Raw genomic sequence first — 13,512 nt, forward strand, 5'->3', positions numbered from 1 at the left:
GACCGGGACTCACTACTCACAGTCACTCATGCACTCATCACCTCGAGGTTCGACTACTGTAATGCTCTCTACATGGGGCTACCTTTGAAAAGTGTTCGGAAACTTCAGATCGTGCGGGACCGCCTTCTGCCGCACGAATCCCAGCGACTGGTTAGGTCCCACAGAGTGGGCCTTCCCCAGGTCCCGTCAATGAAACAATGTCATCTGGTGGGACCCAGGGGAAGAGCCTTCTCTGTGGCGGCCCCGACCCTCTGGAATCAATTCCCCCCAGAGATTCGAACTGCCGCCACCCTCCTCGCCTTCCACAAGACTTTGAAGACCTATCTATGTCGCCAGGCATGGGGTAATTGATGTATCCCCTTTTGGCTAGTAAGATTTATGTGTGGTTATGGTTGGGTAGTGTTGACTGTTTTTTAATTGATAGTGGGTTTTTAGCTATAATTTTAATTATTGGATTTGTACCGCATTGTTTATTGTTGTTGTGAGCCACCCTGAGTCTTCAGAGAGCGGCGGCATACAAATCTAATAAATTATTATTATTATTATTATTATTATTATTATTATTATTATTATTATTATTTCTCTAGAGATTTATTTCCTTTCTGTGGCTCCCTTCATATAGTATCAGAAATGTCATGTCGTTGAAAAGTCAAGATGGCAGCATGACAGGGCCATCAAAGCTCTGTCTGTGGTTACGTTTACTGCAATGCCCATAAAGCCAGCCACAGTTTCCATCAGGCACTAATTGGACTTTTTTTTGGGGGGGGGGGGGGGCACATTTCTGTATAGCACCATCGACCCAGTTGTGTTGTGAGGCAGGGCCATGACCAGAGAGGTACCCTTCCCCCTAGTTGTTGTTGTTTTAAATATCCAAGTACCGTCATCTCTAGGGATTACAGATAGACTAGTGACAGAAGAGTTGATCTAATAATTAAGTCATACATTTTCAAAGGTCATGAACAATCAGCTGAAGAAAACAGCTCTGCTTTTCTTAGCATGTACAGGTAGCAGGATTTGGGCCTCCAGAAATTCTTCCTTTCTCTCTCTCCCTCTCTGATATCAGAGAGTTATTGTTAATGGCGAGTATTCTGAGCAGAGACAGGTTACAAGCGGTGTGCCACAAGGGTCTGTTCTGGGTCCTATTCTTTTTAATATGTTTGTGAGTGACATAGGGGAAGGTTTGGTAGGGAAGGTTTGCCTATTTGCCGATGACTCTAAAGTGTGCAATAGGGTTGATATTCCTGGAGGGGTCTGTAATATGGTAAATGATTTAGCTTTACTAGATAAATGGTCAAAGCAATGGAAACTGCAGTTTAATGTTTCCAAATGTAAATAATGCACTTGGGGAAAAGGAATCCTCAATCTGAGTATTGTATTGGCAGTTCTGTGTTAGCAAAAACTTCAGAAGAGAAGGATTTAAGGGTAGTGATTTCTGACAGTCTCAAAATGGGTGAGCAGTGTGGTCGGGCAGTAGGAAAAGCAAGTAGGATGCTTGGCTGCATAGCTAGAGGTATAACAAGCAGGAAGAGGGAGATTGTGATCCCCTTATATAGAGCGCTGGTGAGACCCCATTTGGAATACTGTGTTCAGTTCTGGAGACCTCACCTACAAAAAGATATTGACAAAATTGAACGGGTCCAAAGACGGGCTACAAGAATGGTGGAAGCTCTTAAGCATAAAACGTATCAGGAAAGACTTAATGAACTCAATCTGTATAGTCTGGAGGACAGAAAGAAAAGGGGGGACATGATCAAAACATTTAAATATGTTAAAGGGTTAAATAACATTCAGGAGGGAAGTGTTTTTAATAGGGAAGTGAACACAAGAACAAGGGGACACAATCTGAAGTTAGTTGGGGGAAAGATCAAAAGCAACGTGAGAAAATATTATTTCACTGAAAGAGTTGTAGATCCTTGGAATAAACTTCCAGCAGACGTGGTTGGTAAATCCACAGTAACTGAATTTAAACATGCCTGGGATAAACATATATCCATTGTAAGATAAAATACAGGAAATAGTATAAGGGCAGACTAGATGGACCATGAGGTCTTTTTCTGCCATCAGTCTTCTATGTTTCTATATAAACACCTAACAGTTCAGTACTTTCCCTGACAATCTTCCTAATCTAATTCCCTTTACGTCATGAAAGTGAACTGCCTTAAGATGTTCCAGCTGTAGGGATTGTCTTATTACAATTTACACGGTGTTGTGGGGTTTTTTTTGGAAATAATTAAGTTTCAGGATTCGGCTTCTGGCTACTCATTCCGCCTTGTATTCCACCCAATTAATAGTTTGAGAAGGAGAAAGGCACTCGTTTCTCAACGCTAGAAGGGGAAAGGGAAACAAAACGATTCCTCTTGCGTATATCAAACACTCCCAAGTGTTCCATTACATTATCATTTGTTTGTTTGTTTTTATTATTTAAAGAAAAAAAAACCATTTCAAACCTTCACGTCTCTTCCGTAGTTAAAGAAGTGGGTGGGTGGACGGGCGGGATGGATTGTTTGAAAGTTTTCAGTAGATTCCGCTCCCCCACCCCACCTCGAAAAAAAGTTTTTCTAAGTGTGATTTGCTTTCTCTGCTGTCAACATTAATATCAATATTAACACAATGTGTAGTCTAAAACTAGTTCCTTTGTAGTTTGCATGGGATGTGAATGCTGTCTCAACGTGCCCAGATCTAGAAAACCCATTTTACTACTGCATGAGCATCAAATCAGATGTCAGAAAATACATATTTTTTTGTGATAATTTGGTGAAACTGACCACCTATACAGTCTCTGGTTGCAGTAGTGTGTTGAATGATTTTTTTTCCTCTCTCTCTCTCTCTCTTTATACATATCTCTCTATATTTGGAGCTTTAAGCTTCTTAGTAGTATGGGCTGACTTTTATTGAGTACTTGCTCTCTTATCGCATGGCCTTGGTTAAGTGTTAGAAGTTGGACCTAGGCTGTTTTTTATTAGTGTTTGGCTTTGTAAATAACTCTGCATGCTCAGCTTCTAGCCTCATACCCAGCTTTATTCTCTGCACACCAGTCTTGAATAGCTACAGTGCTCAACCGAATTTTGGCGCACCCGCTTCCCCGGCAGGCTCCAACCCAGCCCGGCCCGGAGGATTTCCAGGGGCAAACAGCCCGGGTCCAGTTGCAGACCTCTACGGTACAGCCAGTCAAGACTCCGGTGTGGGTAACTACATAAGTGCTGCCAGCCCCCAGCCTGGCTCTGGCTTTGGGCATGGAATTGCTGTAAGTAACTCTCTTTGTCTTCCTGTTTCTTCTCTTGCAGAAGCTCTAGAGTGAATAAAATCTGTTGGCACTGCAATGCTCTTCTATGGAACCTTTCAAAGCAACACGGTCTGGGCCCCTCTGCTAGGGATTGGACACAACCTTGAATCTATTTATTCGCGCACACACATATACAGTGTTCCCTCGATTTTCGCGGGTTCGAATTTCGCGAATAGCCTATACCATGGTTTTTCAAAAAATATTAATTAAAAAATACTTTGCGGGTTTTTTCCTATACCACGGTTTTTCCCACCCAATGACATCATATGTCATCGCCAAACTAATAATTTTTGCAAATAAATAACAAACAAAAAAAATTATTGTTAATAAATAATTATGTTTATAAATATCAGGATCACTAAGTGTCTTATTCAATGGTGAGTACCAGTAATAATGGTGAGTAAATGGTTGCTAAGGGAATGGGAAATGGTAATTTAGGGGTTTAAAGTGTTAAGGGAAGGCTTGTGATACTGTCCATAACCAAAAATGGTGTATTTACTTTCGCATCTCTACTTCGCGGAAATTCGACTTTCGCAGGCGGTCTCGGAACGCATCCCCCACGGAAATCGAGGGAACACTGTACACACACATACACACATGATCTATAGATTCATAAGAACCTAAGAAGAGCCCTGCTGAATCAGGCCAAAGCCCATTGAGTCCAGCATTCTGTGTCACACAGTGGCCCCCCAATTGTCCATGGGGATCTTGAGTAAGAGAAGGCAAGACCCTCCCTTTCCCCTGACACCCAACAAATGGTACTCAAGGGAATCCCGCCTGCCTCAACCAACATAGAGGCGGCAAATGGACATCCGTTTCAATAACCACCAATACACTTGGCATCCATGAATCTCTCTAATCCTGCCTTGAAGGTATCAAGGCTGACAGCTGTCACGACCTCTTCTGGAAGTGAATTCCATAAACCAAGGACCCTCTGGTGGAAGAAATATTTCCCTTGATTTGTCCTCACTTTCTTACCTATGAGCTTTAGGGAGTGCCCCCTTGTCCTAGTATTGTGTGAGAGAGAAAATAATTTTTCTCTATCCACCTTTTCCATCCCATGCATGATTTTATACACTTTGATCAAGTCACCCCTTAAACACCGTCTTTCAGGGCTGAAGAGACCAAGGCGTTGCAACCTGGTTTCATAAGGGAGATTCCATATAACCTCTGAAGGGCTCCACTTACCTTTTTCTACTGGTACTAAGATCCCGAGGCCGGCAAGGTCACGCACATGCCCAACACGTGTGTATGCGCCCCTGCACAAGATTTCGCTTCTGCACATGCGCCCAAAGTGAAATCTTGTGCGAGGATGCTCGCGCAGGTGAGATTTTGACAATTTTCACCTTTTTTTGCTTCTGCGCATGCACACGCGTCCCACCAGCGTCCGGAACCCACAAAAAAGTCCTATCGGATCACCAATCCCGTTTGTACCAGGTGGGGCCCATTACTGCATATAACAGAGAACCCCCATTTTGATAGAGAACTCATACTGTTTCTTTCGACTTGCTGGAAACCTCATTCATGCAGACCCCCTTCTTCAGATTTTTATTTGGGAGGGGGGGCAGAAATTGGATGTGTATTGAATTCCTATACTGTATTTCAGTTACATAGCAATTGAAAGATGCTGCTTTAACACAGTGTTTCCTAACCTTGGCAACTTGAAGCTATCTGGACTTCAACTCCCAGAATTCCCCAGCCAGCATTTGAAATCCAAATATCTTCAAGTAGTCAAGGTTGGGAAACATTGCTTTAACATACTGTATTTATACTAATGGAAGAAGGGAAAACACAGATATATCAAGCTGCAGAGCACAGTCATTTTTTTTCTTTCCCATGGAATGTGTCCTTTTGTTTAAAGAACATCTACAAAGATTCTGTGCCCTAAATTTGGCAAGATGATTCATCTTTCAGATAGTCCTTGACATGCAACAAAAATTGAGCCCAACATTTCTGTTTGGTGTTAAGCGAGACGTTTGTTAAATGTGTTTTGCCCCATTTTACGACCTTTCTTGCCACAAGTGAATCACTGCCGTCATTAAGTTAGTAACACAGTTTTTAAGTGACTCTGGCTTCCCCATTGACTTTGCTAGTCAGAAGGTCCCAATAGGGGATCACGTGGTCCCAGGATGCTCATAAATATAAATACTGTCGTAAATATGAGTCGGTGGCCAAGCATCTGAATTTTGATCACCCACGGGGATGCTGCAACGGATATAAGTGTCAAAAATGATCATGTCACTTTTTTCAGTGCCGTTGTAACTTTGAATAGTCACTGAATGAAGTTGTGTAAGTCAAGGACTACCGACATTTTAATGTCTTTACAAGCAGTTTATGTTGGAATCCTGGGGGAGCGGGGGGGGGGGGGGGGAAGCAGGACAGCTTTTCAGAAATGAACCAAAACAACAAATAAAGAATGCATACTGAGCTAATTTTAAGTAACCCAAAGTATCTCATTGGCAATGCCCATATGGCAATGTATCTGTAGCTCTGAGTATTCCTCAAGGCTCATTTCTGTATTAAATTCATTGATGCATGCATAGATATCTGCGTCATTTATAGAAACACTTGGATGACTTCAACATGGGAAAGAAGAGATGGCCTATAATTCAAAAAATTAACTGCCAAAAACCAAATGGCAATGCATTCGCAGTGCTGGAAATTCAACTTCTGAGCATGCACAGAAGAACATTAAAAAAAGTTAAAAATCAAAACAATTTTTTTAAAAAGATGGTGATGCCCATGGACTGCCAATCCGGTTTGTTGACATCATCATAATGTCACCAGCGGGTCGCTAACAGTTTGGGCAAACCGGACGGAACCGGGAGGAACCCACCTCTGCCTATAATTGTGTTGGGCAAATTGAATGCCCACTTTCCTCTTAGCCCGGTTAGAACTGAAGCATTGGTCTTCTACTATTTGGCAGGGGAAGTTGCCATGCTCTGCACTTTAATAGCCAATTACACACATGACCAAATTAAACTATATCTCTCCCTTGAGGATGGTTCTAAATAATCCCAAGCAAAAGGGTACTATAGTAGGTAAAGGAAATATAATGTGATTTAAACTTGAAGGGCCTAATTATTCACAGAAATGCTAGCAGGTTGTGCAACATACCTTTTTTCAAATGAATAACAACAATGTTGAACATTAACGTGGTGCAATTACTAATTTGGGAGTGCAAATTTTGCATGCAATGTTCATTTCCTCTAATTCTGCTATTTTCAAACTGTGTGGTAGCATGAATGTTCTGCGCATCTTTGTAACTATTTAATAAAATGATTTTGAAGCAACTTTGAAAAAATTCACAGACAGGCACACGCATGGCCATAGTTGAATTATTTTGTCGCAAAAATGCAGACAAGTTCCTCAAATTGTTTTACTTGCTAAACGAATAACCCAAACATACTAGATCCTTGTTTCATTTCTTTCCCCTTGCAAAGTCACCTGGGTTACTGGCAAATCACATTGGACCAATGGAATGTGGTGAAATACAGATTATTCTGATAAGACCTACATCAATTTAAACTGCCATCTACCACCGCTTACAACACCCCTCATTTCCATTTTGCACCTATAGAAAAAGATTGGATTGTTCTCGAAAAGGGTGTGTGCTGCTGACCTTTACTGTGATCTGTTTTCTAAAGAATCACGCTGCAGTCAGCATTATGTTTTATCTGCACTGGTGTAGTCTTTTAAATTATTTTGCAGCTACAGAGCTGTCTCTTTAATTTCATTTCTAATATTTATTTCCAAAATTGTCTGCCTTTTTAATGCCGTTTATGCCATCCATTTACTAACAGCAGTTTTTAGGATACTCAAATTGACTTTTCAGCACCCTTAAATTTGAGCTTGCAAATATGTGAGCAAGAACAGATGGCAACAATATTCATGCTAGCAACACCAATACTTGATAATTTTTGATAATTCATGCAAAACAGTAAATGAAATCATCTCTTCCCTTGTATGATATTAGTAACAATTGCAATTGTACAATTTTAGGGGCCTTTGATTGCAACGGCTTTTACAAATGGATACCACTGAAACGTTACACAGGGTTGGTTGCCATCTCACTTGGAGGTATATCAATATATAGCATTTATATTTTCTACTATACCCCTTCCCTCGTGTTGTGGGGGGATTAAATTCTAATACCTTTATTCTTCCTTTATTTATTTATTTTTTCTTAAACATTTTTAAAATCAACCCTTTTGGGCTGGGAACTTGTAAAGGTATCCTGAAGTAGTTAAAGTTTTTATGCAATTGCTATGATTATTTAAACCAATTCTAAATACTGGGGTTTACTTGAATGTTTGAGGGAAAAATCTATTTAGCCATGTGAATTTGAAAGAAACCCTTTTTAAAATTGTAATGCTTTTTAAAAATGAATTCATTTTTATGCTAAAGATTGTAATACTTGTGTGATTTGCTCTTAAAGAATAATCATGAAAATTAGGAATTAAATTTCAACAGTTTTTTTTTTAATCATTTATTACAGTCATGTATATTCTGAATCCCCACCTGTTTCCTCCTCTTTTACCTATGGCTTTTAACATAGAATTTTTTATGCTTCCAATTATAAACATTTAGTTTTAAAACAGAGCCATAACCAGGAAAATGTGAGAAATTGTTGCTAATTTTAACCGTGTACTCAATCTACTGCATGAATTCTAATTTCCAAATCAAAGCATGAAATTAAAAGTATGATTGCTGAAGCAAATGCATTTTTTCACCCATGCACTGAATGTGGGAAAGGGTGGATGGAAGGACCCGGTCATGATCAAATGAGATTTGTAAAAGCTTCTAAAAGGTATGATGCTTTGGAGAGTAAGAGCGGTTCCCTGTTCTTCAGGCAACTGAGAAACATTAGGGAGGAGCAAACAAGATTTCATAGTTACGCCTTTTCTTTGGGAAGGTAATTCTTCAAACCATTGAAACTAAGTATTTGTGCAATTCACCAAATACAATTCATGTGTTCTATGTGGCCGATACATCATAATGAAGCCTGAATGTATAAAACTGCCCAGTCATTTAAGTATGGTTTCGGTAGGAGTGTGTCCCAAGGCGCACTCTTTTTGAATGGTTCAAGGTGTGTAGTTCCTGATCAATCCTGATATTAACGGATTTGGTCTCTGTTTTCTGCCCAAAATTAGGTTTGCTAGTGATCCTCAAAAGCGAGTCCCAATAATTTATTGTTTGCTAGCATAGAGCAACGTTAAACAGAGTCATACATTGAGAACGCGGTTTAACCGATTAGCATGCTGTACGCACTAACCTCATAAAGCCATAATAAAGACCGGCAAATAATAATAATAATAATAATAATAATAATAATAATAATAATAATAATAATAATAATTTATTAGATTTGTATGCCGCCCCTCTCCGAAGACTCAGGGCGGCTCACAACAATAATAAAAACAATATTATAGTAGAACAAATCTAATATTAAAAAAAACATATAAAAGGTTTTTTATATGTGGACGATACAGCATAATAAAACCTGAATGTATCATTATCACTATCATTATTTAAAAAACCAAACAACACATTCATACCAAACATAAAACAAAGTATAAAAGAGCCTGGGGGAAAGGTGTCTCAACTCCCCCATTCCTGGGGCTATAAGTGAGTCTTAAGTAGTTTACAAAAGACAGGGAGGGTGGGGGCAATTCTAATCTCCGGGGGGAGTTGATTCCAGAGGGCCGGGGCCGCTACAGAGAAGGCTCTTCCCCTGGGGCCCACCAAATGACATTGTTTAGTCGACGGGACCCGGAGAAGGGCAACTCTGTGGGACCTTATCGGTCACTGGGATTCGTGCGGTTGCAGGCGGTTCCGGAGGTACTCTGGTCCAATGCCATGTAGGGCTTTAAAGGTCATAACCAATACTTTGAATTGTGACCGGAAACTGATCGGCAGCCAATGCAGGCCACGGAGTGTTGCAGAGACGTGGGCGAATCTAGGAAGCCCCACAATGGCTCTTGCGGCCGCATTCTGCACGATCTGAAGTTTCCAAACACTTTTCAAAGGTAGCCCCATGTAGAGAGCGTTGCAGTAATCGAACCTCGAGGTGATGAGGGCATGAGCGACTGTGCGCAATGACTCCCTGTCCAAATAGGGCCGAAACTGGTGCACCAGGCGAACCTGGGCAAACGCCCTCCGCTCCACGGCCAAAAGATGATGTTCCAGTGTCAGCTGTGGATTGAGGAGGACGCCCAAGTTGCGAACCCTCTCTGAGGGGGTCAGTAGTTTCCCCCGCAGGGCAATGGACGGACAGATAGAATTGTCCTTGGGAGGCAAAACCCACAGCCACTCCGTCTTGTCTGGGTTGAGTTTGAGTTTGTTGACACCCATCCAAGCCAAGAAAGTGTCATTGATGTTACTTTCCACAAAGGAAAAATATCTTATTGGATAGTATGTGCCAAGACATTCCACGGGCAAGATAAACCACAGCTTCCATGACCGTTCATCCTTCTTTGTGATCCTTGTTTTGAGGGTGTTTGTTGCCTCGGGAAAGTACTCACTATAGATATTCAAAAGATGAGCAGAAGGTGGTAGACAAGGCAAAGCTTTCCTTTTCTAATATATTTTTAAGTGGAACAATCCATTTCCTCAGCATGAGAATTTCACATCTGTCACTGTAACCCAATTGCAGGAGAGAAATTGAGATTAGATGCTTAGACATGCACTCACTGTCATGTTTGAGGTCTAAAAATCCCTCTTTTAAGAGCAAAGCTACCTACCAAAGGTTCCCAGAGAGGGCCTAACTCAAAGTCAACTTTTCAACCAACACCCGCTAAAATGACTGTGGCTAGAAATTCAGTCAGTGTTACAGTGAAACTGTACCTCAGATTACTATTGGCAGGATCTTCTGTACACCATTACATTATAAAAGTTTCGCAAGGGGCTTCTTTATATGAGAGGCTTAAGTCTGGAAAAAGTTTCTTGTAGCTCACCGTGGTACATTTGAAATGAATGAATGAATAAAAGGACCAGGAGGATTAAGGCTTCTCTGGGTAATACACTGGATTTCATAGTTATTCACATTATTGACAGTATTTGTTCAAGCCATTGAAACTACTGAGTATTTGTGACATTCACAGAAGAACCAGTTCTTCTATAACTGAGTTGTTGTTATCATCATGCAGTGTAACCCAAACCTTTGAAAAGATTCTTCATGCTGGAGTTTATAAACTGTATAATCCATCATGGATTAGTCGCACATCATTTCTAATTTCACATTGCTCCATTTGTTTTTGGCTCACAGTTCTACAAGCCTGGAAAATGAAATGGTGGACTTACCAAGCAGATAATTTCTTAATTATTTTTTATCCGAGTCTAGTTCAGCAAACCATCATGTGTCATTGTGCTCTTTCAACATTGTTTCGACAAAGCAACTTTTATTTGTAAAACCAGAATTTCCTGTGATAATCCTAGCTCCAGAACTAGCCATTGCTGTCACTATCTGCACTGATGCCCAGGGTTGATCCACCATGTCTAGCTTGGATCTTTAAATAATATTCTGTTGAGGTAGCCATTAATGTCCAAGTTATTTGCCATCATAGTTCATACACACATGGATTCATGCACATACATCTATACATACATAGAAAACACACACACATACCCATAAAATCCTTCCACAACTTAGTATACCCACCTCTGTCGTCAGGCATGGGGGAATTGAGATATTCCCTTCCCCTAGCTTATAAAATTTATGCATGCTATGTCTGTTTGTATGATTGGTTTCTTAAATTGGGGTTTTTTACATTACTAGATTTACATTATTAGATTTGTTCATATTGTCTTTTTACTGTTGTTAGCCGCCCCGAGTCTACGGAGAGGGGCGGCATACAAATCTAATAAATAAACAAACAAACAAACAAATAAATAAATACTTCTGGATACTTTGAATTTCGACTTGTCTGAGTAGAACAGCACCAACCTAGGAAGATTACCATACTTCTGCACAGACTGAAATGCAGAAGTTTCCATGTACAAATTAAACTCTCCCACTTACAATCTGACATCTCGGGACTGATTTGAGTCCCATGTTTTGACTTGATTCCCATGTTTCATTTTAAATGCATACATAGGCGGTCCTCAACTTACTACCACAATTGGGCCCTGAATCTCTGTTGCAAGTTGTTGACATTGTAAGTTCAGATACCTTGTGATCAGACCTGATTTTTTAAAATGTTTCTTATGGTGTGGTCCTTAAGCTAATCAGATGTTGTAAGTCTGAATGCACTGCCAAATGCCCCCCTCCCTTTTTGCTAGAAACCACCCTGCACTCTGCAGCCCTCACCTACCCCTGTTGCCCCTTGCCACCCTCCGGCATCTTCCTTCCTTAGCCAAAGCAACTGCTAGTCCTCCAGGCGGCCTCACAATGTGGTTAAGTATGCTTACTGAATTCGTCTCCCGCTACCATCTTTCGAGTCTCTGCAGTTTTACACAATGATGCGAAAATTAGAACATCCCTGGTGTATAATGAAAGGAACAGAAATAAATTAAATCGTAACATTAATGAGCAGAATGTACTATGATAATAACAACAACAACAACAACAACAACAGAAAGCCGAGAAGATGGCGCAATAGGTAAGCCCCCCTTGAGAGTTTTTAATAGCCAGCCACAAGGTTGCAGCCTGGTCTCAGGGTTGCAGTTCCACAGCATTGGAGCTGCCTCTGAGAAGCCTCCTCTCTTGGCTTTGACTCTCCTTCCTCCCAGAAGTGTGCAATCACATTGAGTTTCTCCTGTGGTGTCTAGTAGGAACAATTGATACAGGCTGTAAGTAGCTTGCAGATAATTTGCTTAGTTTATGGTGCAATGTATTGCTGGAACCTATAAAATACAAATCTAACCACATGAAATAAACGTGTAGAACTTGTGTGAAGCCAGAAAATGGCCTATCAGGTGGAAGACATTGTCTGTGTTCCTGCTTGGACTTAGAAAATTGCATTTTTCTAAAGGTCGGAACGTAACCGTTGCATTTCTCTCTTTTTCTTTTATCTTTCATCCCCTGTAGAGTATATCTGGATGTCCAGGCAAGACAGGGCGAAGTTTCTGAATGGTTCCATGTTTAGGTGACACGTCGTCAGACTTTGACCATTGCACCATCATCAGTAACCCACACAAACTGGAGGTGACACTCAATGGATATGGGTTGTCCAAAATCGGTATCATCTCATGAACCTGCTGTACTATATAGAACAACAGCTTTTTAAAACAAATGTGTATATATATATAATCCATTTTTGTTCATGTTATTATTTTTCTTGATATTTTTCCCCTTTGAGATCTATTTTAATCACTTTTTTGTAGTATTTTAACATAGGCTTATAATCGAAGTAGATCTGCTACTTTGCGTATTTAGGAAAACCCTAACCATATCTTAAAGGTTTCTTTGCTTTGCTTTTTAATCCCTTTCTCTATTTCTTTTTATGTAATTTTGTTGCTGAAATGGTGACATGATTTTCAGTTTATTGGTACCAATTCTGAAGTTGAAAAGGCTTTTTCAGGTGGAATTTAGCACACGCTGAATTTAGAATTAGAGCAAGCAAGAAACGTAAGTGGAAATACTCTCTTTTATGCTGGATGAGAAATAGGAGGCTGGCTCAGTAGCAGGATCTCTAGCAGTTCTTTTTATTGGTTAACCTAATTATATCTATTTTCGGCAATAAAGTAAGGACTACAAAGTTTTTTGGGTCCTTTTTCTATAAGTGCATTTTTGTTGTTTAAAAAAAAAAGAGGCGATAAGGTTTTTTGACTTGTGAAATCTTAAAAAAAAATAGTAATACTGTAAATACAATTCCATTAACTTGCATATAAACTATTAAAGCAGAGAAATCGTAATATTTTTGTGATGGAGTCAGACTAAGGCAGTTTCTGCACGGAACGGAAGGAAAAGATTAAAATTTGGGGCACACATCCCAACCAGGAATCTTCCCTTCTGCAAGACCTTTTTAAAAATATGAATGGAAAATGCATGAGGGCACTGACGTCCTCGCTCAATTCCCATTTAACTCGCCAGCGCATGCAGGGATCATTTCCACTGGATTGTGCCCCAATGTTTTTAAACTTGTGAGACCGACTGCCAGAGCTGGCCCGTAGCAGTTAGATCAACACTGTTTTAGCTTGCTCTGTAGATGTTAGACCTTATAACTGTACTAGCGTCATACCAGCATATTAACTAGACCTCTGTGCACAGCTTTGAAAGTAACAGTCTA

At 40.3% G+C, this 13,512-nt stretch overlaps 1 protein-coding gene across 12 annotated transcripts in view; it reads left to right on the forward strand.

Moving 5' to 3' along the window:
- Positions 1 to 13,123, forward strand: part of MSI2 (musashi RNA binding protein 2) — an 841,455-nt gene extending 828,332 nt beyond the window's left edge. For 4 of the 12 annotated variants that reach the window (XM_070735316.1, XM_070735319.1, XM_070735321.1 and 1 more), the window contains 3 exons: positions 3,036 to 3,244; positions 7,286 to 7,363; positions 12,312 to 13,123. In XM_070735316.1, coding sequence (XP_070591417.1) covers positions 3,036 to 3,244; positions 7,286 to 7,327 — 251 coding nt within the window. In that variant the 3' untranslated portion in view covers positions 7,328 to 7,363; positions 12,312 to 13,123. Of the gene's footprint in view, positions 1 to 3,035; positions 3,245 to 3,284; positions 3,321 to 7,285; positions 7,364 to 12,311 lie in introns of those variants that run through there. The other 8 variants (XM_070735325.1, XM_070735317.1, XM_070735318.1 and 5 more) reach the window with 3 other exon arrangements.
- Positions 13,124 to 13,512: the final 389 nt, after the last annotated feature.

Source organism: Erythrolamprus reginae, chromosome 1, assembly GCF_031021105.1.
Source record: "Erythrolamprus reginae isolate rEryReg1 chromosome 1, rEryReg1.hap1, whole genome shotgun sequence".
NCBI classification, from domain to species: domain Eukaryota; kingdom Metazoa; phylum Chordata; class Lepidosauria; order Squamata; family Dipsadidae; genus Erythrolamprus; species Erythrolamprus reginae.